The sequence below is a fragment of the Passer montanus genome, unplaced genomic scaffold (genome assembly GCF_014805655.1).
Source record: "Passer montanus isolate IOZ18808 unplaced genomic scaffold, ASM1480565v1 scaffold15, whole genome shotgun sequence".
Taxonomy (NCBI): domain Eukaryota; kingdom Metazoa; phylum Chordata; class Aves; order Passeriformes; family Passeridae; genus Passer; species Passer montanus.
In genome coordinates this window covers 140,161-168,137 of record NW_024362051.1, presented here as the reverse complement: position 1 = coordinate 168,137, position 27,977 = coordinate 140,161, and the positions used below count along the sequence as shown (strand labels likewise).

The 27,977-nt window shown below is 60.1% G+C and overlaps 4 protein-coding genes across 4 annotated transcripts; 1 reads left to right on the top strand and 3 right to left on the bottom strand.

The window, feature by feature from the left end:
• The first annotated feature begins 1,251 nt into the window (after positions 1-1,251).
• Positions 1,252-6,310, top strand: LOC120498611. Its single transcript, XM_039701589.1, has 14 exons — positions 1,252-1,329; positions 2,500-2,625; positions 2,778-2,855; positions 3,459-3,541; positions 3,702-3,827; positions 3,928-4,041; positions 4,265-4,365; positions 4,576-4,793; positions 4,998-5,081; positions 5,171-5,321; positions 5,408-5,526; positions 5,604-5,753; positions 5,863-6,015; positions 6,088-6,310. Exons 1-14 carry the CDS (start codon positions 1,252-1,254, stop codon positions 6,259-6,261), a joined length of 1,755 nt encoding a protein of 584 aa, XP_039557523.1. The 3' UTR covers positions 6,262-6,310.
• A 277-nt stretch (positions 6,311-6,587) lies between these two features.
• On the bottom strand, positions 6,588-8,409 carry SLC35A4 (solute carrier family 35 member A4). The gene has a single exon (XM_039701673.1). It carries the CDS (start codon positions 8,379-8,381, stop codon positions 7,446-7,448), a length of 936 nt encoding a protein of 311 aa, XP_039557607.1. The 5' UTR covers positions 8,382-8,409; the 3' UTR covers positions 6,588-7,445.
• A 46-nt stretch (positions 8,410-8,455) lies between these two features.
• On the bottom strand, positions 8,456-9,559 carry LOC120498668 (SLC35A4 upstream open reading frame protein). The gene is made up of 3 exons (XM_039701674.1): positions 9,455-9,559; positions 9,261-9,359; positions 8,456-9,104 (listed from the first exon to the last, which is right to left on the bottom strand). Exons 1-3 carry the CDS (start codon positions 9,467-9,469, stop codon positions 8,907-8,909), a joined length of 312 nt encoding a protein of 103 aa, XP_039557608.1. The 5' UTR covers positions 9,470-9,559; the 3' UTR covers positions 8,456-8,906.
• A 5,018-nt stretch (positions 9,560-14,577) lies between these two features.
• Positions 14,578-21,272, bottom strand: STING1 (stimulator of interferon response cGAMP interactor 1). Its single transcript, XM_039701516.1, has 7 exons — positions 20,852-21,272; positions 20,343-20,633; positions 19,628-19,805; positions 18,698-18,806; positions 18,310-18,548; positions 16,384-16,570; positions 14,578-15,029 (listed from the first exon to the last, which is right to left on the bottom strand). The coding sequence occupies exons 2-7, from the start codon at positions 20,579-20,581 to the stop codon at positions 14,827-14,829; spliced, it is 1,155 nt and encodes a 384-aa protein (XP_039557450.1). The 5' UTR covers positions 20,582-20,633; positions 20,852-21,272; the 3' UTR covers positions 14,578-14,826.
• Positions 21,273-27,977: the final 6,705 nt, after the last annotated feature.

Genomic DNA, 27,977 nt, shown 5'->3' with positions numbered 1-27,977 from the left:
CTGCTGAACAGGGTGTGGGGTCCAGGGTCGGGGGGGACTGGGGGTGTGCTCGTGTCCAGGGTGTGCCCTGCCCGGGTCGGGGGGCTTGGGGCTGTGCCAGCAGCCCTGGGCAGCCCGAGGAGGATGGGGCTGTGCCCTGGGCTCAGGGAGGGGGCTGCTGCCTCAGGGGCTGGTGAAGACTCTGCTGGTGTTGACCAGGGGCCACAACAGGCTGTCCCTGGCCTGGCTGGACTGGAACAGGGAGCAGCTGCTGCTGAGAGGAGGATGGGGCTGTGCCCTGGGCTCAGGGAGGGGGCTGCTGCCTCAGGGGCTGGTGAAGGCTCTGCTGGTGTTGACCAGGGGCCACAACAGGGTGCCCCTGGCCTGGCTGGACGTGGAACAGGGAGCAGCTGCTGCTGGTGGATGAGGAAGGAGACATAAACCCCTGTCTCCTGAATCCCAAGCTTTGCTATGCCTTGGGAGCACCCGCACGGGGCCATCTGCCTGGTCAGGGACAGAGCACAGAGCAGGAGGGGGGTGTGTGCCCCTTCCCACCAGGGGCTCCCTGGGAAGGCTCACAGGACCCCCAAGTGCTCCTGGAGTCCCCATTCGGGCTCTCCCCCAGCATTATCCCACCGTGGCTTTGCCCAGCCGAGTGCAGGGGAGCCCCTCACAGCCCCGTGCCCTGCTCTGTGCCAGGGCTCCACCCTGCCCAGGGGTTTTCCCGAGCCCCAGCGTGTCCCTGCTGTCCCTGCCATGTGCCCTGCTGCTGCTGATGGAGCCCCAGTGCTCCATCCTGTCCAGCTGGCATCAGGCTCACACCTGAGGCACAGGGGAGGGAGTTTGGGGTTCAGGGGCACTGGTCTCCCTCTGCACAGGGAACAGGCAGGCAGGGGCACACGGGTGCATCTGCTCCCCCTGGTGCTGCCCGCAGCAGGGCAGGGGCTGCCCTGGCACTCTCTCCTGGCACTCCCCATCTGCACTTCCACGGACACTGGGGATCCCCAGCACGGGCTTTTCCTTCCGTGCTCTCTTGCTGGGACTGCTCTGCAGAGATTCTGTGCTTTGTGCTCACTCGTGACACCCTGCGTGGCAGTCCAGGCTCCCTCACCTCCCAGCCACGGCTGAGCTGTCCCTCTTGCAGCTGGGAGCACCCCGGCGCTGTGAGTGGCCCCAGGCACCGCTGTGGCCGTGCTGGCTCCCCTCCAGCAGGGCTCAGCCCCCCAACAGGGTGCCCCGGGCTGGCCCTGGCCCTGCCCACACCCATCAATAATGCAGGAGAACCGGATCCCCCCGGTAACGCCATCCCTGCCCTGGCACAGCAGCTCAGGGGCGCTGCCCATGGAGCAGGTGAGTGCTGTGCTGGGGACAGCCCGGGCTGGGGTCTGTCAGGGCTGCCCAGCCCCTGGGGGCTCCTGCAGCTCCTCCTGCCTGCTCCCCGCTCTGTGCCTGCAGGCTGAGCAGGATGTCAGCGTGCGAGCAGCCCTGGGACTGCAGCAGGCAGCAGGTAGAGCTCGGGGCACGCCAGAGCCTCCACCTCAACACCAGGGGACAAGGGGACAGGCTGGCAGCCACAGCTGTGGTGGCACTGGGACCAAGCACCGGGCAGTGCTGACAGGGACAGGGTGTCCTCCCCATCCTGGGGGCTCTGAGCCATACTGGGAGGGCTCAGGAATGAGGTGGAGCCCTGGGATGTGGCTCCAGGCTGCAGGGGGGCAGGACAGGGCTGGCACAGGTGGGGGTGACCCCCACACCATCCCACACTCGGTGTCTGCAGGGCCAGGAGGAAGCTGGCTGGACAGCAAGGACCCCCTCCAGCTCCTCTTGGCTGGGAAGGAGCCCCAGGTGAGAGCTGCAGGGCAGGGACACGAGGGTCCCTGGGGCACCAGGAGGGAGCAGGGCTCTGTGCCACCCCGGACACACACCTGGTGGAGCTGAGCTCTTGGGCTCACCCTGCCCTACACCCCCGTGGGCCCCTCTCTTGTAGGGGCTCCTGGGGGCTCCCCCAGAGCAGGGGAAGGGAGGGGGGGTCTCTCCTCTCTCCTCACCCCTGCCCATGCCAGGCCCTCTGTGCCACCCCTGCCACCTCCATCCCAGCGTGCCCAGTCCCTCCTTTGCCCTGCCCTGGCCATGCTGGGGTAGGGGAAGCTGATAATGAACATTATATGGACATTATATGGACATTATATGGACATTATATGGACATTATATGGACATTATCCCCTCCTTGCACCAGGAGAGCTCCCTGACTGTCGATGGCATTTTCCACTTGGATGCAGGACAGGTACCCAGAGCCCCCAGTCCTTCCCTGTCCCCAGCCACAGGGGCCAGGCCCTCTGCACCATGCTGGCTGTGCCATGCTGTGCCATGCTGTGCCACGCTGTGCCATGCTGTGCCATGCGGTGCCATGCTGGCTGTGCCACACTGTGTCATGCTGTGCCATGCTGGCTGTGCCATGCTGTGCCATGCTGTGCCACGCTGTGCCATGCTGTGCCACGCTGTCTCTGTCTCTCCTGCCAGGAGAAGGTGCTGGAGTTGGCAAGGCCCCAGCTGGCCCTGGTTCCCCTTGGCTACAGTGTGTCCCTGCTGCTGTGGGACCCCCGTGGCCCTGGGACACAGCTGCCCTTCCAGAGTGTCATCTGGCAGGTGAGGGCACAGGGGACAGCTGGCAGGGACAGGGGACAGCACAACTGTGCAGGGCTGGGCTCCTGGGTCACCCAGCAGACCCCGGCCCCAGCAGGGCAGGGCTGAGATGCAGCCATGGGTCTGGGCACCCACAGCTCCCAGCTTGTCCACAGGTGATTGACGCCGTCTTCCAGGAGCTGGAGGCCTTGGGGGACGCCACACGGAGCCTGCAGATGGTCAGCCTGGTCCAGGTGGGGCAGGAGCAGGGCAGCATGGCTGGGGATGAGGGTCCCATTCCCTCTCAGCTGCTGCCCAGGCTGTGCCAAGAGCACATATTGCCCTGTGCTGGCATCCAGTCCCCTCATCCAGAGGGTGACCAGGGACTGGAGACCTTTGGATCCCAGGTGTTCTCACCTCCTTCCAGGACTTCCCAGATGTGGGAAGCCTTAGCTGCCCACAGAGCACCTCCTGGGCCCCAGCAGCGTGGTGGGGTCAGGATCACCCTCTAACCCCTTCCTGCTCCCATCACAGCTGGGCTTTCCTCTCACGGCTCCCTGGGCCTGAAGGTCCCTCCAGGGTGACCCTGAGTGGCACAGGAGCGATGCCAGCCTGTGCCACTGGGCTGGGTCCTGCCCTTTGGCTCTGGGTTGCTGCCAGGGGTCTGATAAACTCCACACAGGGCTCGGGCGTTCCCAGGGCTCTGCCCTTCCCTGGTGCCCGGGCTGGGAAAGCCGGGAGTTACCCCAAAGTGAGCCTTTCCCAACCCTCACCTGTGCAGTCTGGGCCCCGGCTGAGTGTGGGATGCCAGCAGCCCCTTTTCCTGCCCCCTGCCCAGTGCAGCCCCCTCATTCCAGGTCAGCAGCCACGACAAAGCCTGGGACCTGCTCCGTCCCGACGGCCGAGCCCTGCAGGTGATGGATGTGGCACCCCTGGGCCTGTAGGTACCTGAGCAGGCTCCTGGGGGCTGGTACCCCCATCAGCAGTGGGCTGGGCAGGGAGCATGGTGCCCGGGCACAGCATGGCACGGGCTGCTCCTCAGTGAGTCCAGGGCAGCGGTGTGACCCTCCTCGCTTGGTCTTGTCTCCCTCTGCTTCCAGGATGGTGGAGGAGGCAACAGAAGTGGCCGTGCCCGATGCCCAGGCTGCCCTCAGTGCCTATGCCAGGGGGCTGGGTGCCATCCCAGCGCTGTTGCCCCTCACAGACAGGGGCTCAGCTGTGCAGGGGTGAGGGATTGGGCCCAGATCCCACAGGCTGGGAAGGGTGGGCCATGGGGTGCTGGGGCTGGCTCTGCTGCAGCCCCACTCCCACACCGGCCTCTCCCAGGGCCGGCAGCCTCTTCACCCTCACCGTGGAGCGAGAGCTGCAGGGCGGCAGGCGCCAGCGCTCGGCCCTCCGGATCCTGGTGTCCCCAGGGGCCAGCAGGCCCTGCCCCAGCCCGTACGTACCGGGCTGAGCTCTGCTCCGGGTCAGGGAATTCCATTCCTGGAGGTGAAGCAGCAGGGACACCCCAGTGGGAGCCAAGGGGGTGTCGCTGCTCCTTGGGGACATGGGCCAGGGGATGTGTGGGGCCAGCCCATCCTTGGGTCCCTGTGGGTCGGGTTCAGCCTGCCTGGCACGGTAAGAGCCAGCCCTCTCCTGGAGTGTCTCTCCCCACGTGCAGGGAGTGCAGGGAACCTGGAGCTGTCTGCCTGCCCTGGATCGTGGAGCGGCTGCTGGAGGGGAACAGCCTGACCTTCCTGCTGCTCTGTGTGTCACTGCCAGGTAGCCCCTGGGACTGGGACGCACTCTGGGTGCCCCGTCCCTGAGGATTCCCCCCATCCTGCCCCACAGCTGGCACTCGGTGCCTGGCTGCTGCCCGGGGACACCTGCAGTCATTGGAAGCTGGACACAGCTCCACTCATCCCCACCAGACCAGGACCCCCTGTGCTGGGGCCCCCCATGGCCCCTGCCCAGGGCTCGCTGTTCTCCCAGACACCTCCAGAGAGGAGATCCTGGGAGCTCTGGGACTGGCTGGGAGGGTGAAGGGGCTGGCCAGGACCATCTCTGCCACGGTCTGGGAGCCCGAGGAGGAGATTGCAGCACGGCGCAGGGAGATGCGAGCGCTGCGGACGGAGCTGCTGGCTGGCTCGGGCCGCCCTGAGCACAGCAGAGCTGTGGCCCAGCTGCAGAGAGCCCTGAGGGAGCTGCAGGTGGGGAATGCCCCTGGATCCACGGCACTGGGATGGCACTCATTCCCTGGGCTGGGTAAGGTGCAGGCTCTTGACCCATCCTGGTGTCAAGGCCCTTGTCCAGCACTGAGGGCAGGGCTGAAGCTGCCCCAGGGGTGAGATGTGTCCCTGGAACCATTCCATGCCTGGAGGTCTGGAAGACCCCAATAAGTTCCCCTTTTCCAGGTGCTGAAGAGTCAAAGGTGGGAGAAAAAGAAGGCAGTGGCCAAGGTGCTTGGGACAAGCGAGATGGACCAGCCCAGCACGGAGGTGGGCAGAGATCAGGCCAGGCCCCTCACCCAGGGACAGTCAGGTGCAGGAACAGCCCTGAATCCCAGCTGAATCTCCTTCTCTGACAGGACCAGGTGTCTGCAGGGAATACAGCTCCAGGCCAGCAGCCTGGGACCCAGACAGCCCCGAGCAGTGCCAGGCTGGAGCCAGAGCATGGAGCCAGGCATGCGTCCCGCAACTGGGTGCAGGACATGTGGGCACAGAGCATGGCTTTACACGGTGGGAAAGGCCTCACTCTCCATCTGAACGTCCTTCTTCAGCCCCTCATGTCACACTCATCCTCCTCCCCTGTCCCCACGCTGCAGGACAGGGTGACAGCAGAAGCCAAGAAGGGGACAGCCAAGCTCTGGTCAGCACAGGGAAGGGGCTGCTGGAGGAGCCATTCCAGAGCAAAGTGTCACAGCCACGGCCCGGGTGTGACAGCGTGAGTGGGAGCCCACAGGGCCGGCTCTGCTGCCAGCACTGGCTCCTGGTGCCACCCGAGCCCTCTGCCCTCCCCAGGCAGGGAGCCGGTGCCAGCCGTGCCCACCCCCGGAGGTGCAGCGGGCCCTGGCCAGGGCGCAGCGGCAGCGGCTGCGGGCTCAGCACTGCCGGCAGCTCCAGCGAGAGCTGGGGGCCGCCACTGTGCGGGCCCAGGAGCACCGCGGGGAGGTGAGCACAGCACTGCTCCAGCCTCTCCTCCCCGGCACTGCTCTCCCAGGGCAGCCCAAGGGAGCAGGGGCACCCCGGAGCTGCCCTGACCGTGTCCCTGTCCCCCCAGTGGGACGCAGAGCGCTGGCAGCGGGAGGTGACCGCGCTGGGCCTGAGCCTGGAGGCAGCGCTGCGGGAGCGGGAGGCGGCCGAGTGGCACCTGGAGGCCCTGCTGCACTGGCACCGCCGGGAGATGCAGGCCTGCAGACAGCACCTGCTGCAGGTGGGCAGGCAGGGCTGGGGCACCTCTTCCGGCTGTGCCAGGGCTGTGCCAGACCGGCCGGGCATGCCGCAGGTGCTCCGGGGCCAGCAGCGCCTGGCGGAGGAGCAGCGGGCGGCCCTGGAGCGCCGGCACCGGGCGCGGCTGCAGGAGGCGCTCCGGGACGCCGCGGAGCTCGCCGAGCACAGCCAGCGCCTGCGGGACACCCCACGGGCACGCACGGCCCATGCCACCACACAGAGCCCCTGAGCCCCGCCCGGCGTGGGGACAGCTAGGCTGGCAGGAGCGGGTCCCTGCACCGAGCCACCGGCAGTGCCAGGAGACTGGGCAGCCCCTGGCACAGAGTTATCCCAGGCCTCCGGCTGCTGCTCCCGAGGGAAAGCTGCTCTGTGCTGGGAACCTGCCTGGGGGAGCACAGGCTCAGCCTGGCAGGAGGGCTGCAGCCACACGGAATAAAGTGGGTGCCCTCAGCCATGAGTGCTGTCAGCCTCACACACACCCCTGGCCCCCAAACCTGTCCCCAGGGGCACAGCCACCATCCCACAGGGCGGGCAGACACAGGACAGACACACGGATGCTGTTGAACCGCAGCTTTAATACCCTGGGTGGCCTCTGCCTGCCAGAAACCTGGTACAAATCTGGGGGGCATGCCCCTTTTGGGGAGCAGTGAAGGCTCCCACATGCCCCAGTCCCTGGCTGCTCTGCAGAGACTCTGTGCCCAGGAAGGGGAAACGGGGCCTGAGGAGAGCAGGGCTCCAGGCAGGGCTAGGCTGGAACACTGCAGAGGTGGAGAGGCCCAGGGAAGCAGCACCAGGAAGGGCAGGGATCAGGCAGCATCCACGGGAGCTGAAACAGCACCAGCCCCATGCTGGGCTGGCAGGAGGTGCAGCAGGGCCAGCACTGCCAGGGCATTCCCAGGCCACTGTGGTGTGGAGAAGCAGCTCGAGGACAAGGGACACAGAATCCCAGAATCATTTAGGTGGGAAAAGACCTCCGAGGTCATGGAGTCAAACCTGTAACCAACATCACCCTGTCAACCAGAGCATGGCATTAAGTGCCACGTCCAGTCCTTAAACACCTCCAGTGATGGGTGACTGCACCACCTCCCTGGGCAGCCCCTTCCGATGTTTCATCACCCCTTCTGAGAAGAAATCACCCCTAAGGTCCTACCTGAACCTCCCCTGGCACATTATGAGGCACGCACAAGGGGTTCTGGACCCCCTAAGGCTGGGCATGCCTGATCCCATGGGAGCCCCATGGCACAGAGCCTGGCTGCACCGGAGCAGGGCAGTTTCCCTGGGGGAGCAGGGACAGGGTGCTCTCCCCCCCAGCACTCCTCGGGGGATCCTTGGAGCTGTGCAGCTCCCACCAGGAATGATTCCAGCCCTGAGGAAGGGCTGGGGCTGCCCAGACACGTGGGAGGAAGGCAGTGACTACGTGACTCCATAGTACAGGTGCACAGCCAGGCCAATGCACGCCACGGCCACGAAGAAGAGGAGGGTGAGCTGCAGGTTGAAGAGGGCAACAGAGAGGAGAGCATTGACCAGGATGGAGCAGGAGATGATGAAGAGCCTGGTGATATTGCTGCTGTGCTTCATCACCACGGACATGATGAGGCCATTGAGAGCCTGGCTGAGCACGACCAGCAGCACCCAGGGGGAGAAGCCCTCCAGGAACCCGCCCTCCGTGCCGCTCCACACGGAGCCCATCAGGTTGAGCAGCACCCCGAAAAAGTACAGGAAGGTGTTCTGGAGGCTGAGGGGCAGCGCCTGGCTCTTCAGGACGGCTTCGGTGTAGACGGCGGAGAGGCCGGAGATGAGGCAGTACACGGAGAGCAGCAGCAGCCCCACGGGGGTGACGTGCAGGCGCGTCCCTCGGGGGTCCCCGTGTCCCCGCAGCCCCCCGCAGCTGTAGGTGAGCCCGGCGGCCAGCAGCAGCAGCAGGGCCAGCCAGCGGCGCGCGCCCAGCCGCCGGCGCAGCAGCAGGCTGTAGAGCAGCGCCGTGCTGACGATCTTCAGGTTGCTGAGCACCTGGAAGGTGCTGGGGTCCATGAAGAGCTGCATGTGCACCACCAGGTTGTTGTTGGCGGCGTAGAGCAGGGCCGAGAGCGCGAAGGGCGCGGCGTGGCGCCAGCGCAGCGGCTCCCACGGCCCCGGCAGCAGCGCCAGCAGCGACAGCGCCAGCTTGGCCAGCTCCACCAGCAGCACCACCGACGTGGAGCTGAAGGGGATGGCCCCGTCCACCTTGCACAGGGTCAGCAGCGGCGCGTGGGAGCCGTAGATGGCCACAGAGAGCAGCAGCATCAGCGCCCACAGCCCCCTGTGGAGCGGCCTGTTGGCAGAGCCAGCAGCATTCCCAAGGATCCCCATGTCCAGGTGAGAGCCAGCACCAGTGAGTGCTGTCAGTGTAGAGGCCACGCAGACGCTCACCCTGCGACACGGAAGAGACCAAATACCAAGAATTTAATGAGCCTGATTGAAGCAGGATGTTCCCTGCCACACTCGTGATGCAGCAGGAGAGCAGGGTGCTGTCCCTCGTCAGGAGGAGAGCTACAAGCCTTCCTGAGAAGCCACACAAAGCACACTGCCAGGGCACACAGGGCACAGCAGCCCTCAGTCCGCAGGGGCACAGGGAAAGGTAAGGGGAGAAGGCAGCTGGCAGCCCCTCGGTGCTCTCAAGCTGCTGTGGGTCAGCGCAGTGATCGCTGCTGCCATGATGCCCAACAAACACCCATCACCAGCCCCCTGACGCGTGGCACTGGTGTGGTGCAAGACCCTTTTCCAGGGAAAAGAAGGGTGCAGGTGACGTGCCTGGCAGAGCCCTAGGGGTGCTCTGTGCCTGCTACCTAAGGAGCACGGTTCCTGCAGTCCCTGCTGCCTCCGGGCTCCTCCTCGCTAGTCCCGACCTTTCTTCAGCGAGTTCACATAGTCCCGGATCGTCTTCTCAACGTTGGGCACGGCGTAGTTCTGGGCAGCGTAAATCCCGGTGCAGGTGCCGGCCACAAAGCCCAGGACGGCGGAGAAGCGGAGCTTGGCTACCAGGTATCCCGCCAGGAAGCCTTTGAGGAAGGGCGACGCCAGCAGCGACCCGTCCTGGGGGGAGAGCACGGTGAGGCACGGCCGGGGGCGACACAGGACGTGCCCCAGGGGTGAGCCGTGGGCTGTTTTTCCCCTGGGATTTGTTTTCCCCCCCCCCCCACCAGTCGCTCTCCGAGGGCGCGGCCGGCCCGCCCTGAGCCCGCACGTTACCTGCCCCACGCCGGCCTGCACCTCGTCCTCCACCCGGCGCTGCAGGCTCTCCAGCTGCCCCTTCAGGAAGGCGAGGTCCTTCAGCTTCGGCAGCGAGTCCTGCGGGAGACACGGAGGTGATTCCCGGCCCAGTGCCGCGGCAAGAGCGGGCGCGGCCTCCCCACGGCCCCGCAGCCCCGGCGCTCCCCGCTCACCTTATCGTCCGCCATCTTGGCGCCGCCGCCGCCGCACGCCGATTGGCTGGCGGAGGGGGCACGTGACACCCCGGCAGCCAGGACGCCGCTGATTGGTTCTCACGGGGTCAGCGACTCCTCCCGCGCGACCCTTCCCGCCACGGAGGCGGCACCCGACGCTGATTGGCTGGAGTGGAGTCACGTGATGCCCATCTGCTCCCTCACGCCGCCCGGCCGGCGCCATCTTGGCGGGGCGGGGTTGCCGCTTGAGGCGCGGCCCGGCCTTGGCGCGGCCCCGGCCCCTCCGGGAGAGGCTGACAGAGCTCATGGCCGCCCCCCAGCGCCGTCAGGCCTTCCAGGCCCAGCCACCGTGTCGCCCCTGAGGGCAGCATGGATGGGGGTCCCAAGCTCTGCAGCTTCCCTGGGCTCTTCCTCCGTGAGGAGTCTGGTCCAGTTCCAGGATTGGCCAGTGGTTTATGTCTAAAGCTGTGCAACTGAGCCTTTATACAACTTTGTCTTTCAGGATTAAGGATGGCAACCCAAAAATACTTATACAAATAAAATATTTAAATTAATGATTGTAAGGATTATGCAAAAAGATCTTATTCAGAATTCTTTACCACAGAATTCTTTACCTACCAGTGTAGGTAGCTCTAGCTACTACAGCAGTGCAGTATTTTTGAAGCAATACTGATAGTAAATTATATTAAAGGTAATAAAGTAATTACTGAACAAACATTGATGCTTTTCACCCATCTCTGTGCCTGTGGGAGTCCCTCTCATGGGTACTCCTCAGCTCCAGGGAGGAATTTCCACGCACCTTCCCAGAAATAACAGAATAAGGAAAGAGCAAAAATGACTTCAGGGTTCTTTTCCAACCTAAACGATTCTGTGATCATCCAATCCAACCATCAACGCAGCCCTACCAAACCAAAAAAATCCCTAAAAAGCTGCCAGCTCCCACGAGCCACACCCAGACGTGTTTGGAGCACTTCAGGGACGGTGAGTCCAGCACGGCCCGGGCAGCTGTCACAGCGCTCAGCCCATTCTGTGAAGAACTTTTCCTCAATATCCAGTCCCGGGCAGCCTGTCACAGCGCTCAGCCCTTTCCATGAAGAACTTTCCCTCAGTATCCAGTCCCTGGCAGCCTGTCACAGTGCTCAGCCCTTTCCATGAAGAACTTTCCCTCAGTATCCAGTCCCGGGCACACCCTGGGGCTGTGGCACCTCTGGTGTGAGCCCGGAGTCCCCAGGGCTGTGCTCCAGCTGACCCAGCCGCTGAAGGTGCCAGTGAAACCCGACCTGCAGCACTTCCAGCTCGGAAACAGGAAGAACTGCAGGCACCACTGAGCAGCTGTGGGGAATGTTGGTTTCAGGGGCTTGGCACAATTTAATTAAAACCTGTGGTGCTGGGGGAAATGTGTGTGATACTCTCGTGGGTGCTGTGCCAGCTCCGTGAAGCCTTCTGGGCTGTGGGGCTGCTGCTCTCCAAGTTAATTTAGATACATTCCCAGTGTGTGTTACACTGCTCCCCCTCAGCACTGGGGAAAGGAAAGGAAAGGGACTCAGGAGGCAGTGGCAGGTGCAGCCCAAAGAAGAAGCATTAATATTGTTATTAATATTAATAGCCAGTTTAAATCCAACCATTGCTGAAGGCTGAGCTGCTGTTTACTTGCTTTGCAGGATTCCAAACTTTACCCAGAGGCAGGTGTGGATTTTGTGAACCTGACATTTTCCTCAGTTGCTTTTCAAGCAGGGTTTTTACTTCATGAAAGGTAAAAATAAAATAAAATAAAATAAAATAAAATAAAATAAAATAAAATAAAATAAAATAAAATAAAATAAAGCTATGTGAGTGACTGCAAGTGCCTTTCTTGGAGCACAATCACAACACTTGGAAAGTGCCACTTAGTGCAAGACTGACTTGGAAAATCTGGGTGTTGGTAAAAAACGTGTGAGGGCAGCAGAGCCCTGTGATCAGTCACTGCTGTCACCTCCAGGGAGGTGAGCCCATTGCCAGCCTCACCAGCTGCAGGACATAGCAGCTCTTCCTGGTAAAGGTTTTAGAAATTAGTGAGAAAATTGAGATGACACAAGGAAAATCTGGCATTTCCAAGAGGTGGAATGTCAGTGGAAAATAAAATAAAATAAAATAAAATAAAATAAAATAAAATAAAATAAAATAAAATAAAATAAAATAAAATAAAATAAAATAAAATAAAATATGTGAGTGACTGCAAGGGCTTTTCTTGGAACACAATCACAACACTTGGAAAGTGCCACTTAGTGCAAGACTGACTTGGAAAATTTGGGTGTTGGTAAAAAACGTGTGAGGGCAGCAGAGCCCTGTGATCAGTCACTGCTGTCACCTCCAGGGAGGTGAGCCCATTGCCAGCCTCACCAGCTGCAGGACAGCATGGCAGAGTGGGTTTATGTTGGCTGCTGGGAGGGGATTCCTCCCTGTGAGGGTGGGCAGGCCCTGGCACAGCTGTGGCTGCCCCTGGATCCCTGGCAGTGCCCAAGGCCAGGCTGGATGGGGCTTGGAGCACCCTGGGATGGTGAAAGGTGTCCCTGCCATGGCAGGGCTGGGATGAGATGAGCTTTAGGGTCTCTTCCAACCCAACCTGTTCTGGGAGTCCTTGAAGATGAGTTTTTCTAGGTCATGGTAGAGGCTGAGCGCCTGCCCTCGGAGGGTCTGTGAGGGAGCTCTGCTCTCAGCCCCCCGAGCCCACACGCTAAGGCTCTGTGCCACGTGGGGCAGCACAAATGGGTCACTGCTGGTGGTTCCAGGGATTTCTGGTGGGAAAACAGCTGGGATGTGAGGGATGGCTGGGAGAAGCCCTGTTCTTGCTGCATCTAAGCTGAGGCGGGCCCCAGCCCTGGCTGGAGGGAGGATGCAGCCATCCTGTGCCCTGCTCAGCAGGACCCTGGCTGTGAAGCTCCCTCCCTGCTGCACCTGGGACCTGCTGGATTGTGGTGGCCCCTGGACCTGCTCAGCTCCCCTGGCTGAGCTGTGGTGGCATTGCTGCTCCCCATGACCAGGATGGGTCTGCCTCCAGGCTGAGTCCTGAGTCTGAGTCAGACCTGCTGTGACTAGCACTAAAACTGAGCTATTTGTGCTGCTGGAGAGCTCAAGGGGAAACTGGTTATCCTGTGTTTGCCAGCTTAGCAGCAAGCTGCCACTTCTGAGGTTGGATTTTCCTGCCTCTGATCAGCCCTGCCTCCAGTTCCTGCTGCCAGCAAAGGCTTTCACCTTGGCCCTGCTGTGCCCTTGAGCAGTGGCAGGAGCTCAGCCTTTGGCTGGCAGCACGGCTGCTGCTGGAACGAGGTTGTGCTGTCAGATTTCCTCTGGGCTCGTGCCTGCCTTTCAACCTGTCCCCTTCTAATATGGCCTGAGCTTATCAGCATCTCCAGCCCAGCCTGGCTGCAGTGATGGGCGAGATAAGAACCTTCCACGTGAGGAGGGAACGGGGCATCAAGGAGGACACGGAGCTGTGCCCCACAAGGATGGGTTTGAAGGTGTGAGCCCTCGGGGGCTGCAGTGGCTTTGCTGCTCACACAGCTGCTGGAACTGGCTGTTCCTGTGTTGCTGAGCTCGACCCTGACACATTTCCCTTGCATCTCAGCAGATGCCCACAGCATTTGCTCTGTGCCCTTGGGAACGCTGCTCAGGTCACCAGGACCCACATCCTGCCCACACGCCAGGGCCAGACCCCCACTCTGCTCCCTGCCCTCAGGGTGTCTCCTGCCAGGTCCCTCACCTGCTGTCTTCCCTCTCCAGTCAGTCCAGCACCAGGCACTTGGCACATCCTGGAGACCTCAGCAAAGATTTCTGATACCTCTGCAAACCAGCTGCCTCTTTGCAGTGGCTTTTGCTGTCCCAGCCCTCCCTTCACAGCCCTTCATCTGTCGTTTTTGCCATTTTTGCACAGATGCAGTACCCAGAGATTAGGCTGCAGATTAAGGTTTTACTGCATCCTGAAATGGGTTCCAATTCCCAGTCCCAGCAGGACCAACATGCAGCCAAATCTCTCCTGAAAGCTCACTGGGCTGGAGCTGGGGAGAGATCTGCCATGTGCATAAAAGGTGGAGTCCTACATATACAGCCAGGTGAGGCACCTGGGATTCTGTGTCCAGTTCTGGGCATTCATGACAAGAAAAACATTGAGGGGGCTGGAGCATGTCCAGGGAAGGGGATGGAGCTGGGAAAAGGTCTGGAGCACAAGATGAGGAGCAGCTGAGGGAGGGCTCAGCCTGGAGAAAATGAGGCTCAGGTGGCACCATCTCTCTCTCTACAACTTCTTAACAGCCAGGTGGGGCTCTGCGCCCAGAGAACAAGGCACAGCACCAGAGGAAAAGGCCCTGAACTGCCCCAGGGGAGGTTCAGTTTGGACATCAGGAAGAATTTATTCACTGAAAGCGTTGTCAGGCATTGGAATGGGCTGTGCAGGACAGTCACTGTCCCCTGGAAATACTAAAAAAACACATGGATGTGGCACCTGGGGACACGGGTTAATGGTGGCCTTGGCAGTGCTGGGTTAATGGTTGGACTCAATGACCTTAGAGGGCCCTTCCAGCCTCAGTGATTCCAGGGTTCTGTGATTCTAGAAGGAGCTGGGCAGCCCAGGGCAGGAGCAAGGCTGTTGTGTCAGCTCCAGCCTGTGCCTGCCCAGCAGCTCCCCATCCTGGGTGAGCCTGCGCTGCCACCAACACTTTTGGTCAGGCTGGAGGCTCCCCTGCAGGTGCTGCACAGGCTCCCCGTGCCTGCAGAACTGCCCCATGACTCTGGCCACGTGGGCTGGCTGTGTTTGTCCCAGCACACACAGGCACACTTGTGGCTGGCATTTCCAAAGCCCATCCAACGCCACAGCGTATCACAGGATCATGGAATATCCTGGGCTGCAAGGGACCCCAGGGATCATCCAGGCAAACTCCTGGCCCTGCAAAGACACCCCACAATCCCACCCTGTCCCTGGCAGCATCATCCAAGTGCTCCTGGAGCTCTGGCAGCCTTAAGAGCCATGACCATTCCCTGTTCAGTGCCCAACCACCCTCTGAGGGAAAAACCTTTTCCTATCTCACATGGGGCACATTGCACATTGTGTCCAAAATTTAGGATACTGCAACTTGTCCCAGACTGGAAAGTGCTTTATATAACAAAAATTAAAGCAGATAAAAACCCGTTAAAACCCACAGAAGAACATCACAGCTGTACATAACAAAGAAAATGGGAAGCATGTCACAGGGCTGTGGGCTGAGTCAGCTGCTCCACCAACCGTGGTACACAGGAGGTTTGGGTGGGAGCCAGGGGTTGCAGCCATGGGCAGCACGTGCTCCAAGAGGAAGGGGGTTGGGGAAGGGTGACCCAAGCCCCAGGGGCAGGGAGGGGCTGTGTCAGAAGCCATCGGTGCGCAGGGGCTGTGGCAGGTCTGGCAGGTCTGACACGCTGATCTGCAGGTTGAGCTCTGCCGAGTCCAGGGCCGTGGATGGGCTGTGTGTGTGGCTCTGCTCCAGCACGGCGATCTCCTCGTGATGCTCCTGCCGCAAGTGCCACACGATCTCTCTGGACAAAAAGTGGGCCTCTGCTTCTTCTGGCTCTGGAACAGAAGAGACAAACCTTCCTGCACTGGCTGTCCTGAGGCAGAGCTCTGGGCAGGGAGCAAAGTCTCTGTGACGTGCCCCAAAATGTGCATTCAAAATACAGCTTTTACTTCCCACTTTCGGCATGGCAGAGGGAAAAAATTCAAACACAAAGTGTGGGGAGGAGTGTAAAATTACAGGCACTATTTGTTGGATTCCCAGTAGTGCTTGTGATGGGAACTGCCTTGCTGCATGGAAATGCTTCTCCCCATCAGGGAGAGTGCTGAGTTTCCTCTGAAAAAAAAACGACATTCATTAAAGCAAGATGCTGATTTCATCTAGTGGAGGTGAGGAGATGGGAGATGAAAAGATGATGGGAATGAGGGAAAGCCTCGCTCCCTCCCGTCCCCTGTCAGCAGGAATGGCACTGAGCCAGCACACACTCATCCCACTGCTGGGGAGGGCGTGACAGCCCCAGCAACTCCTTCCAGGAACATCAGCGGTGAGGGGAGCGGCTGCTTGCCCTGGCTGCCTGCTGCTGTACTCAATGCTTGCAGCAGACAGCTTGTCTCAGCTCCCTTTGGGGACTTCAGCTGGGACAACCAGTGCTGCCCCACCTTCCCTGCTCCTCAGACCCACAGCAAGAAGTCTTTATAATTATGGACTCATGGAATACCCTGAGTTGGAAGAGATCCACAAGGATCATCCAGTCCCACTCCTGGCCCTGCACAGACACTGTGTCCCAGAACTTTGTCCAAATGCTCCTGGAGCTCTGGCAGCCCTGGGGCTGGGACCATTCCGTGGGAGGCCTGGTCAGTGCCCCGCCACCCTCTGGGAGAAGAACCTTTTCCTGATACCCAGACTAAATCCCCCTGGCACAGCTCCAGCTGTTCTCTCAGGTCCAGTTCCTGGTCCCAGGGAGCAGAGATTGGAGCTGCCCCTGGGGAGGAGCTGCAGCCTCCAGTGAGCTCTGACCTCAGTCTCCTGTGCTCCAGCTGGACAGGCCAAGAGCCCTCAGCAGCTCCTCATGTGGCCCCTCTGGGCCCTTCACCACCCCCTCTTTTGGGCACTCCCTCACAGCTTTAGATCTTACACTGTGGTGCCCAGACCTGCCCCAAGGCTCGAGGTGAGGCTGCCCCAGCCCAGAGCAGAGTGTGACAATGCCCTCCCTCACCAGCCCGGGATGCCAGGCTCAGTGACATTCCTATTTCATGTGGGAATGCCCCTCCCTTCCTCCCGTGGCAGCAGGGGCCACCGTGGCCCCCTGACTGGGGACATCAGCCAAGCCCTGCACAGACACTGATCCAGGTCACTCGGGGCTAGAAGGGCACAGCCACTGTCCTGGGCATCCCAGCCCCTTCCCTCACTCACCCTCGTAGGCAATGAGCCTGTATGTGTCTACACACTCCTTGGAGCCTTTCAGGATCTCCTCCAAGGTCCTGTAGAAAAGCTTGGCCTGCTCCAGGCGCTCCTCCCGGCTGAAGGCAGCACACTCATCCTGGGACATGGCGTACAGGGTCTGCAGCGGCGTGGCATATTCCACAGCACAGTGCCACAGCTGCAGGGTGGAAGGACAAGGCATGGGGACAGCAGGACTGGCAAAGGGCTGCTGGGAGACCCTGGCACTGGGCACAGCACTCAGGACACTCAGCTCCTTGGCCTGCCTGGCACTGGGAGCACTGGGACAGGGATACCAGGTCGGGCCCCAGTGTCCCCCTGCCTCGTGCAGAGCAGGAAAAGAGCAGCTGGCCTGACAGGTCCAGGTGTCCCCTCTGCCAGGTGGGCTCAGGGAGCTGCCTTTGCCCATGGGGGGCAGCCCTGGCTTGTCAGTGCTCCCAAGAGCAGCCTGGAGGGTGATCTTTCCCATGGAATTTGGTCCCCGAGGAAGACATCCCTTCCTTGTGATCACACCTTCTTGGTTGCTTTCTGCCATACAAAGGAAAGTGGAGGGGCAGCACCAATCTTTGCTCCCTGTGATCAGTGACAGGACCCAGGGAACGGCTGGAGCTGTGTCAGGGCAGGGTTAGGTTGGATATCAGGAAAAGGTTCTTCCCCCAGAGGGTACTGGGGGCACTGAGCAGGGAATGGTCACAGCCCCCAGGCTGCCCGAGCTCCAGGGGCTCCTGGACAATGCTCCCAGGCACAGGGTGGGGCTGTTGGGGTTGGATTTGATAATCTTTGTGGGTCCCTTCCAACCCAGCGTATTTTGTGGCTCCATTATTCTAAGTGTGAGCATCCTAACAGAGAGCTGGAGGGCAGAGCATAAACATTGGAAAGGTGGAGGCACAGCTGGAAGGAGGCTGAGCAGAGAAACAAAGAGAAATCTGACAAAGCCATAAACATGCCAAGGAGGAGCGGTGTTACCAGCGAGTCTTACACTGGGTAAACTGGAAAGTTTAATGGAGTGAATTAGAAGGAAGAAGGATGTGATCCCAGGTAAATGCAGAGAAGCAGGAAGTTCCCAGCCTTGGCAGTTCCTGCTGTGCCCTGGGGCAGGTGCCTTCCATGGGCCCTGCTCACTGTGAGGGACTGGGCAGATATTACTGGAAGGCCAAGTGCAGGCTCAGAGCTGCTGGAGCTCCCAGGGAGCAGAGTGACTCAGCAGGAGCCTGGCAGCAGGAGCACAGCATCAGTGCGTGCAGCAGGGCAGGAAAAACCCACAGCTGCCTGTTCTTACCCCGAGCAGGGCAGGGGAGGCTCGGGGCCTGCAGGCTGGGCTTTAAAAACTGCAGCTCAGAGCTCAGCCACTGCCAAAGGACAAACCAGGGGAGCCAGGTGAGGAGCAGAGCTCTGCCCATGTCCCCACAGCACCAGGGTGTTCCCTCCTCCAAGGGGAGGGTACAGGGGCCAGTCTGCCCAGAGATGTGGGAGGAGATGCATGCAATGTGAGCTGGAGAGATTTAGGGCTCACCAGCCTAGAAAAGGGGTGACTGGGGGAAGGAGGCAGTCAGGTAATGACTCACACAGACATCTTCGAGCACCTCTTCACACACAAGGAAACATTCATCCTATGGGAAGTGATGCTCTGTAGCCCACACCCCAAAGCTGCTTTTTCCTGCTCAGTTTCCTGCTGTTTTCTGGACTTCAGTCAGCTGCAGGAGGGGTTAGGAAAGCCCACCAGCCTGGGAGGAGGCAGCCAGCAGGAAGGGCTACAGGAATGGGATCTCTCCGTCTCAGGGAAGCCTGGTGAAAGCTGGGAGTATCTAACAGGAGAGGTGACAGTCTCCTGTCCTTAGGGTCACTTCTGGGGCCAGCAGGGCTTTTGGGATGATGCTCCCAATGCTGCTCTCAGCATACCTGGTTTTCTTCATCCGTGATTGCATAGAGGCTGTGTTTGTAGACCCTCTTTTTGATGCCAGCTCGGGCCAGGATGCTTTCAGTGAGCTCTGTCACATACTGGATATTGCTGTCAGCTTTCTCCAGGTCATCATAGATATGACAGCTCAGAGGGATCAAGATGTGGAGCTTCCAGGTCTTCCTGCACGCCGGCAGGTTGGGATTGGCTCTGCTGAATTCCTCCATGGACTTTTTCACCCCTGGTGGAAGAGAGCATCAGGCAGAGGTGCCTGGTGTGAGTGCAGCTGCATTCTGCCTTGCTCCCCATTTCCCTGCTAAAAGTGGGAGGATTGTTATTAGGAGCTATTTCTATCTGTAGGCATGGGAATGCAGGGAAACAGCTACGTACGTGGCAGGACTATTTTTAGGTACCCAACATAAAAGGACCAGGCAAGCCCATGAGCAGCGTTCTGCTTGGATCTCTCAGACATCTCGGACATCTCCACTGCTGAGGGCTTCTGTGGACGGAAGGACAGACAGACAAGGTGATGACAGCTGCCACCTGGGCCCTTCTGCAACAGCCAGTTCTCCACAGGGACTGGAGAACTCCAAAGAGAGCTGCAGAGTGAACAACCCCACCAGCCCCTTCCCCCACCGTGCAGGGCAGAGCCCCTGAGAGCCCCCACAGCCCCCACAGAGGAGGGAGCTGGGGCTGGAGTGAGCCAGGCATTTCCCTGGCTGCACTTCCACTGGGATCCTGTGTCCCAGTGCAGCTTGTGCATCTGCCCTGTGCCTGCAGCACGGCAGAGACACCCCAGTGCCTGATGGTGGGATTCCCAGTGGCCTCTGCCAGCTCTGTGTGTGCCTTTAGGTGGAGATGGGTGTGCTGTCCCACAGGCACCTGACAGAAGCCCCTTGTGCAGCCTGTGTGACCCTTCCAGCACCGCTGGGGCACAGCAGAGCCCTCCCACTGCTGCAGAGGCACCTGGGGCTTGGCACACTGAGAACTGAGAACACACAGGCTCTGCTTTCTCCTCAAGCACCAGCTTGACTGACAGATTTAAAATACCCCTGTTTTTCATGTCAGGGGGGCCATGCCATCCCCTGGAATGGTTGTGCTCATTAGGGGCAGCCTGGCCCTCCTGCCAACACTCCTGGCAGCACGGGGCCAAGGAGATCAGCTCTGCAGGGCTGAGCTGGGAGTGCTCCTCCCAGCAGGCTGACTCTGGGTGGGCTGGACATGCAGAGGCCGTGTAGAGCTGGCTACGTGCCCCCACGGCTGCTCAGGGCTGAAGGGTTCCCCGGGCAGCCAGCCAGGCCGGGGGTGTGGGAGCCTTACCTGGAGCCCCAGGGCAAGGATGAGGAGCTGGCACAGGCTGGCCAGGATGAGGTGGAGGCCGAGCTGCTGCCCATCACCGAGGAGAGCCACGGAGGCCGAGCCACAGACGAGCAGCATGGGCCCGTGCCAGCGCGGGGGGAAGCAGCTGCTCAGGGCCCTCCAGAAGCTGCCACGGTGCCTGGGTGGCAGAGCAGACAGGAGTCAGGCTGGTGGCCACCTACCCACCTCAGCAGCCATGGCATGGCAGCTCCCATCTCCTGGGTGCCACCAGCCTTCCAGAGCTCTACAGAGCTGTGTGGGACCCTGCCCAGCACACCCCGGTGCCCCCAGCCAGGAGAGGGCTTGGGTGGATCAGAGGGAGCAGAGGGAATGTCACCCTGGACAGCAAAGGGAGAAAACAGCCCCCTGCCCTCCAGCACTGCATGGTGGGGAAAGGCTGGGGCCAAGATCTGCTCCCCAGGGAAAGGACACGCGGAGAGGAGACTTCCATGGACATCTGGGGAAACTGGGCAGGTGGGAGAGGGAGCAAGAGGTGAGGACAGGAGGGTGACAGAGGGCAGCCTGTGCTGCTGGGCACAGCACATCATTGCCACAGAGAGCACGTGTGGGCACAGAGACCAGGAGCAAACCCCACCATATCCCGAGGCAGCAACGCCTTTGTCCCCAGGGATGTCCCAGGAGCGCCGCAGGCAGCCAGCCAGCCCCGCTGGCTCACCTGGTGTCCAGGTGGAAGATCTCCTCGGCCAGGTAGCAGATGCCCTTGAGCAGCTCCCCGATCTGCAGGGTGGCGAAGTGGAGGGCGAGGCCGCGGGCGGTGGGCTCGAGGGGCTGCCGTGCGAGGAGCAGAGCCCCGGCGCACAGCGCCAGCAGCAGCAGCACGGCGCGCTGCGCCCGCCCGCCGCGGGCCCGCGGCACCAGCGGGGCACGGCGCGCCCGCCGCGGCTCCCGGCACATCTGCGCCCGACACGGCGGCGGCAGCAGCTCGTCCTCAGCACCCACGGCAGCACTGTGGCAGCGGGTAAGAGCACATGAGGGGATGCGTGCGCCCAGCGCTCGCTGAGCATCCCAAAGCGCACCCTTCGGGGCGGCTCCCCTGCGCTTCCCGCCTTAGGGCTGTGCCCTGTGCCCAGAAGGGCTCGGCGAGACACAGCCTGGCAGGTCACCCCGCTCCCAGACGGATGCCAGCCCGCCCTGCTCCGCAGTCCCTGCTCTGGCCGCACTCACGAGCAGTTTCCAGCCAGCCCCGGGTTCCTGCGCTGCGGTTCCCGATCCCGCCTGGCCCCGGGGCTCCTTCCCGGGGCTGCTGCGGACACGCACCCGGAGCCTCCGCGGCGTACGGGCTTCTGCAGCCCGGGTGGAGCTGCACACAAAAGAGCGCAGAAAAGTGAAAATGAAAGAAGCTTTGGCAGCAGCGGGCAGCCTGTAGAGTGCCAGAGCTCTCCCACACAGGGTATCCATGAGATTTCTCAGCCCACAGGAAATCCAGGCACTGGCGGCTGTACCAGTTTCGATATCCATGAGCTTGCACATCCTGGAAAACCCCAAGTCTGCCAGGACATAGTCTGAGGGGAACTAGAATGAGGAAGGAAACCAGACTTTATTGAGATCTCATCTGTCAAGGGCAGTAGATTTCAAAGATTGCATTGATTCAGCTCAGCAGATTGCCAGGGGCAAAACAGACTGAAGTTCCTCCTAGCAGAAGGTGACTCACAGCGCCCTGGATGCTCCCACCCCACACATTTCCAGGAGATGCTGGTTGGGAAGCAGTGCCCATGAGTGCTGGCAACAGAGCAGGGGCTTCCTGCAGCCAGGCTCTTGGTGGCCAGTGAGGGCCTCAAGACTTCCAGTTCCTTGTTCCAAGCAGTGGAGAGGTATTTCCATCCTGGAAGAAAACTGATTAGGGGACACATACACAAGCCCATAGGAGCAGGTGGGATGCACTCAAGGATGCTGAGGGAGATGGATGATGCCCTGGCAAGGTTCCTCTCTGATGTCTTTGGAGTGCTGGAGCAATCAGGAGGTTCCTGGAGAGTGGGAGAAGGAAATCTCACACCCAGCTTTGAGGAGGTGAACTACAGCCTGCTCAGTGTCACCTCTGACCCTGGGAAAGCAATGGAGCAAATCCTCCCAGCAATCCCTGCCAAAGAGCTGAAGGATGGGACAGGAACTGCCATCAGGGATTTCACATCACATCTGATGGACCCAGCTACCTGGAATGGCAAGAAAACTGGCTGTAGGGATGAGGAGAGAGACTTCACTTCAGCCAAGCCCTCAGCATGGTCACCCATGGCCTCTGTGGAGCCAAACTAGGCAGATACAGGCTGGGAAAAGGAGTGACTGTCCACAACACACTCAGGGTCCCACTGCTTTCTGTCCAGGAATGCCCCTGGGTTCCAGGAGACCCTGACAGTCCCCACAGACCCACATTGCCACAGTGTCACAGGCTTACAGCACAAGGACCTTGATTCAGACATGCCCATGGTTCACATTTAATTAAAATCACAGAATTAAAGAATTATTTAGGTTGGAAGAGACCCTTGAGTCCATCAAGTCCAACTATTTCCCCAGAACTGCCAATTCTACCCCTAACCCATGTCCCCAAGCCTTTTAAATCCCTCCAGGGATGGCGACTCCACCACTGCCCTGGGCAGCCTGGGCCAGTGCTTGACAGCCCTTTTGGGTGAAGAAATTTTCCCTAATACCCAGCATAAAGTTCCTGTAGTAGTGCTGGCTTGAGGCCATTTCTCTTTGTCCTGTCCCTTGTTCCTGGGGAGCAGAGCCCACCCCCTCCTGGCTGCACCCACCTGTCAGGGAGCTCTGGAGACAGAAGGTCCCCCCCGAGTCCCCTTTTCTCCAGGCTGAGCCCCCAGGCTCCCTCACTGCTCCCCATCAGACCTGCACTCTGCTGCCCTTCTGTGGGCACAGCTCAAACCCAGAGGGGGGAGGAGGGGCTGGCAGGAGCTGCTTGTTTGTGGGGTACCTTAGAAACCCCAACAAACCACTTGGCCAGTGTTCCAGCCCCAGGAGGGGCTGGGATACAGCCAACATGTTGTTTGCTTCATCAGCACAAAGGCTGGCTGAAACATCAAGTGAATCACTTCCTTCTCCAGTGCTGGGATAAATCCTGTCCCATTCCTGCCAGGCTTCACTGATCTGCTCTGCTTGGCTCTTCAGTGTGGTGGATGGGCTGCCTGGCTCCCCAGACATCTTCCTGCAGGTCCCCAAGCAGCTGCTGGCTCTCCTGCCCTCAACACCTGGCCTGCCTTTCAGTTCTGCCCTCAGCACACCAACACCTGCAGTATTTATGTCTCACTTCTGTTCAGAGCAGAGCTGTGGTACAGGTCCAAGAGGTGAGTCTGAACTCCAGGAATGAGCTTTCCTAGAGTTTTGGAACCATGGAATGGTTGGGGTGAAAAGGGACCTTAAAGTTCATCTCATTCCCAACACCTGCCATGGGCAGGGACAACTCTCCCTAGACCAGGCTGCTCCAAGCCCTGTCCAACCTGGCCTTGAACACTTCCAGGGATGGGGCAGCCACAGCTTCTCTGGGCAGCTGTGCCAGGGCCTGCCCACCCTCTCAGGCAAGAATTTATTCCCAATATCCCAGCTAACACTGATCTCTGGCAGTAGGAAGTAATTTCCCCTTGTCCTTTCACTCCAGGCCATTGTCCAAAGTCTCCTCTTGGAGCCCCTTTAGGCTCTGATGGGCTGTGAGGTCTCCCTGGAGCCTTCTCTTCTCCAGTCTGAACACCCCCAGCTCTCCCAGCCTGGCTCCAGAGCAGAGGGGCTCCACCCTCAAAACATCTCTATGGCCTCCTGTGAGCACCTGGAACATCTGAGCTGGCCTGGGAACAGAGAGCCCAGTGCTGCCCAGTGCCTCTGCACAGCCAACAAGAGTGGCAGGATTGAAACTGCCCCCATTGTTCTCCCTGGCCTTCCTCTGGCCAAAAATTTGCTTTTCCAGATCTCTCTTGATTGACATTCTCTCTGTCCCTGTTTGCTGCTATTCCCTCAAGCAGAGGGAACAAGAAGTGACACATGATGCTGGAAGATTTCAGATGATGTAAAACCCCACAAGGCCCCTCTGTGAGCCAGCACCGTGGCACCTCCAGCCCGGCTGGTGCTGACACCTGTGTGAGGCTGAGTGGGGCACAGAAATCAACTCTGCCCACAGCAACCTGCACACACTGCGGGCCTTGCTGAGACCAGGGGCACCAAGGAGTCCTGGAATATCCTGGGGTTGAAGGGACCCGCAAGGATCATCCAGGCCAACTCCTGGCCCTGCACAGACACCCCAACAACCCCATCCCATCCCTGATGGCATTGTCCAAACGCTCCTGGAGCTCTGGCAGCCTCGGGGCTGGGACCATTCCCTGGGGAGCCTGGGCAGTGTCCCACCACCCTCTGGGGAAGAACCTTTTCCTGGTGCCCAGACTAAATCCCCCTGACCCAGCTCCAGCCGTTCCCTTGAGTGCTGTCCCGGGTCCCAGGGAGCAGAGATTGGAGCTGCAGCCCCTGGGGAGCTCTGACCTCGGTCTCCTGTGCTCCAGCTGGACAGGCCATGTGCTCTCAGCTGCTCCTGTGGGCCCTTTACCATCCTCATGTCCCTCCTTTGGATGCTGTTTCTCATATTGTGGTGCCCAGACCTGCCCCCGGATAGAGGCTGGATACATGTGGCATGTCCCCTCCAAAAGCCATGCCAGGAGCAGGGTGTTTCCCTGGCATCCCCTGGGTGAAGGGCTGTGAGCAGGCAGCAGCAGCGTGATGACAGAGCTGGCTCTGCTGCAGGATGGGCACGGCAGCAGCACTTCCTTCCTTCCCTTAATTCCCTTGTTTTTGCACTGCCCTCGGAAAGCAGGTAGAGCTGCTGGCTTCATGCTGAGGGCAGGCTGCCCAGTGACAGCTTTCACTGGGGATACCTGCAGGGATGGGGCTCCAGTGCCAGGCTGGTGTCAAAAATGGTTTTGGTCCCCTGACTAAAAGTGCTGCAGTCGGTGTTTTTAGTGCTGCAGTTGCACCAGCAGTGTCCCTCAGAGGTCCCGTGTGACAGGGCCGCTTTACTGACACAAAATAGCAAAAATAAAGTGCTCTGCAATATTCTGTGTGGCTTTGGGCTGTGTGAACCAGGCCACACTGGTGCAATGAGGAGATGTGTGGGAGATCTGGTGGCAGCAGAGGAGCTGCTTCCTGGAGCTCGCAGGCACCCATCACCTCTCACTCGCTGAGCCGAGCCCTTTCACCCACCACAGGATCATGCAATGTCCTGAGCTGGAAGGGACCCACAACCATGATCAAGCTCCTGTCCCCTCAGGCCCCTCCTGCATGGGACAGCCCCAGGAATCCCACCCAGTGCCTGAGAGCATTGTCCAAATGCTCCTGGACTGCCTCCTTGTCCAAGCATTCAGCTGTGGGACAGAGGGGGCCAGGGAGGTGTCCTGGCCCAAGGACTCGGGGGTTTCCCCCTTGGCTCCAGATGCTGCAGGGCCCTGACCTTGGCTCACAAAGCCCACAGAGGGATGTGATGACTTTCCAGGGATGTGCCAAGCTTGGGAGATGCTTTGCCTCACCCCGACCCAGCCTGGAGCCCTCAGCAATGATGAGTTTAAATCCTGGTGGCAGAATGGAGCATCCCTCCATCCCTGGATCCTGGGGCTGCTCTGAGTGCTGCATGCCCCACGCCCACTGAGGTCCTGCCTTCTTTTGGAGACCAGAACCTTCCCAGGAGAAAGAGAGTTTGAATTCAAGGGGTGTCAGTGGACCAGTCTGTGATTTCTGAGTCTGTCAGCTCCAGCACCTGCAGGTCTTGTGGCACTGATTCCCCACTTACATGTTGGCTGGAAAAACCATTTTTGCTCATTTTGGAGCTGTCACAGGGTGGCACTGGAACATGATGAGCTTCCAGTCCCTTCCAACCCAAACCATTCCATGATTCCATGATTCAGTGACTGGGGTGGTACGGCTGGGCAGAGCACCTTTGGGACAGAGGCTGCTCCTGGTCCTTTTTCCTGGGAGTTTTCACTTTTCTTTGAATCTTGCCCACCAGTATGTGGCCAACAGGAGGTTTCTCCTTTTCTGGTTGTGTCTCTCCTCCTTTAGAGTGACTTTTTTGCACTCTCTAACCAAGGCCTCATAAGTTATCAAAGCCTGGAATAACTAGATTTAACCAGCTTGGCTGGGAACTTTCTATTCCTTTAGACCCTTGTGCCTTTCCCTAAGCCCTTCCAGAGTTTTTTTCCCCTAATACAGCACTGCAGAGCCCATCAGAGGGAGATGGGAGGAAAGGCACACGGAGACAGGAGTCACCTGAGACAGGGCAGGGCTCAGAGAACTCCTGCAGTGATGCTCGGATGTTTGGGAGCAGATGTTGGCAGGTGCAGGCAGCAGATCCCCCAGGAGCTCAGGGCACAGCAGTGTCCCCAGCACGGGGACAGCCACACCCACAGGGGCTGCAGGAGCAGCTCCGGCCCTGGGACACAGAAGGAGGAAGCTGCAGGAGGAATCTCCCCAAATGCTGTGAGGATCCCTGGATCCCTGGCAGTGTCCCAGGCCAGGCTGGACAGGCTTGGAGCAGCCTGGGACAGTGGAAGTGTCCCTGTCCCAGGCAGGGGGTGGCACTGGGATGATCTTTAGATCTCCTCCAAGCCAGGCCAGGCTGTGACTCTGAGATCCTATGAAATGTTGTTCCTGGATGTCTCGGCTCTCACCTTGTGGAAAACCAAGATGAAAATGACTTTCCTGCTTCCATTTCTTATCTGGTGGAGCAGTTTGCATCCAGCTGGCAGCAAACAGATCTTCGTTACCCCTGGTACAGAACCACAACCAAACCACGTTTCTCTCTCCTCCTGGGGACAGAATCCAACACTTCTCCTGTGAATGCCTGGAAAAGGCTCCTTTCACCTTGGCTGACTGAACTCCTGAGAGCTGGGACTTGAGGGTACTTGGAAACTGCCCCAGAACAGGAAAAGGTCCCAGAGATATTCCCGAGGGGTGGGAGCCTGTGGTGCCCTGAACACGGCCCCAGGCTCCGTGAGGCAGGGCTGTGCTGCCCTGGGGGCACCTCCCAGCACAGGAACCTGCGGGGTCACTGCCAGCCACGGCACCAGGCTGCCTGCCTGGCATCGGGCACTGGCCAAGCCAAACAAAAGGAAAGCAGAAAATGCTGAAGAGAAGCAGTTTCACCCCAACCCAGCACTGGCTTTAGGAGCTAGGACTGCTTGGGATCAGTCTGAGCCTGCCCAGGATGAGGGATGTGTTGTCTTGTCTGGAATTTGGCAATCCAGGAGTGCCCAAAATTAAAAGGAGAGAAAGAAAAGAGCAGGAAGCCAAAAAATGAACCAAAGTAGTTGCAAAAAAACCCCCAAAAAACCGAAACAAAAAACCAATAAAACCCCAAACCAAATCAAACCAAAACCACCCAGAGAGCCATTTTTATGAATTTTTGGTTTATTTTCTCTGTAACAAATGTGAAGGGAGAATAAATTAATTCCAAATACTCCAGAAACGCTGAAGTCTCGCAGAAGGCTGGCAGCAAAGCCAGCATGAGAAGAGCCCACCATGGCTCAGAGGCAGCACCAGGGAGCCTCAGCCCCACCTGGGCACAGGAGGGAGCAGGGACAGTCACCAGCGGCGCTGCCAGCGCCATTTAACGGGAGCTGTGCTTCCCAGGGCCACCGAAGGCTCGCCAGGACAGGCCAGTCACCCCTGCGGCCACCCAAGTGCTCCAGGAGGGCTTGGGCTGGTCCCGTCCCCTCAGTCCCGTTCTGTCCCTCAGGCCCGTTCTGTCCCTCAATCCCGTTCTGTCCCCTCAGGCCCGTTCTGTCCCCCTCAATCCCGTTCTGTCCCCCTCAATCCCGTTCTGTCCCCTCAGGCCCGTTCTGTCCCCTCAATCCCGTTCTGTCCCCCTCAGTCCCGTTCTGTCCCCTCAGTCCCGTTCTGTCCCCTCAATCCCGTTCTGTCCCCTCAGGCCGGTCCCGTCCCAAGGCCTCGGGCCCGGCTCGGCCGGGACTTCTTCCCGTCCCGTCTTCTCGCGAGAGAACGCGCTGTGGCGTCACGCGCCGCGGCGGCCGCCCCGCGCGCGCGCGCGCACTCTCTCACGCCGCCGCCGCCGTATCCTTCCGCGCGCTCCCCCTCCCCCTTCTGGAGAGTTCTGCACGGCGGCCGGCACGACAAATAGTCCCCGCAGCTCCCCGCCCTCTCCTCCCCCTCCCGCTCCTCCTCCTCCCGCCGCTCCTGTCCCGGCCTCTCCCTTCCTTCCCCTCCCCGCCACGGCGGTGTCTCCGCCCCGGGAACCGGAGCGGTGCCCGGGGGCAGTGGCGGCGGCGGCGTGGCGGAGTGATCCGCTGCGGGCGGC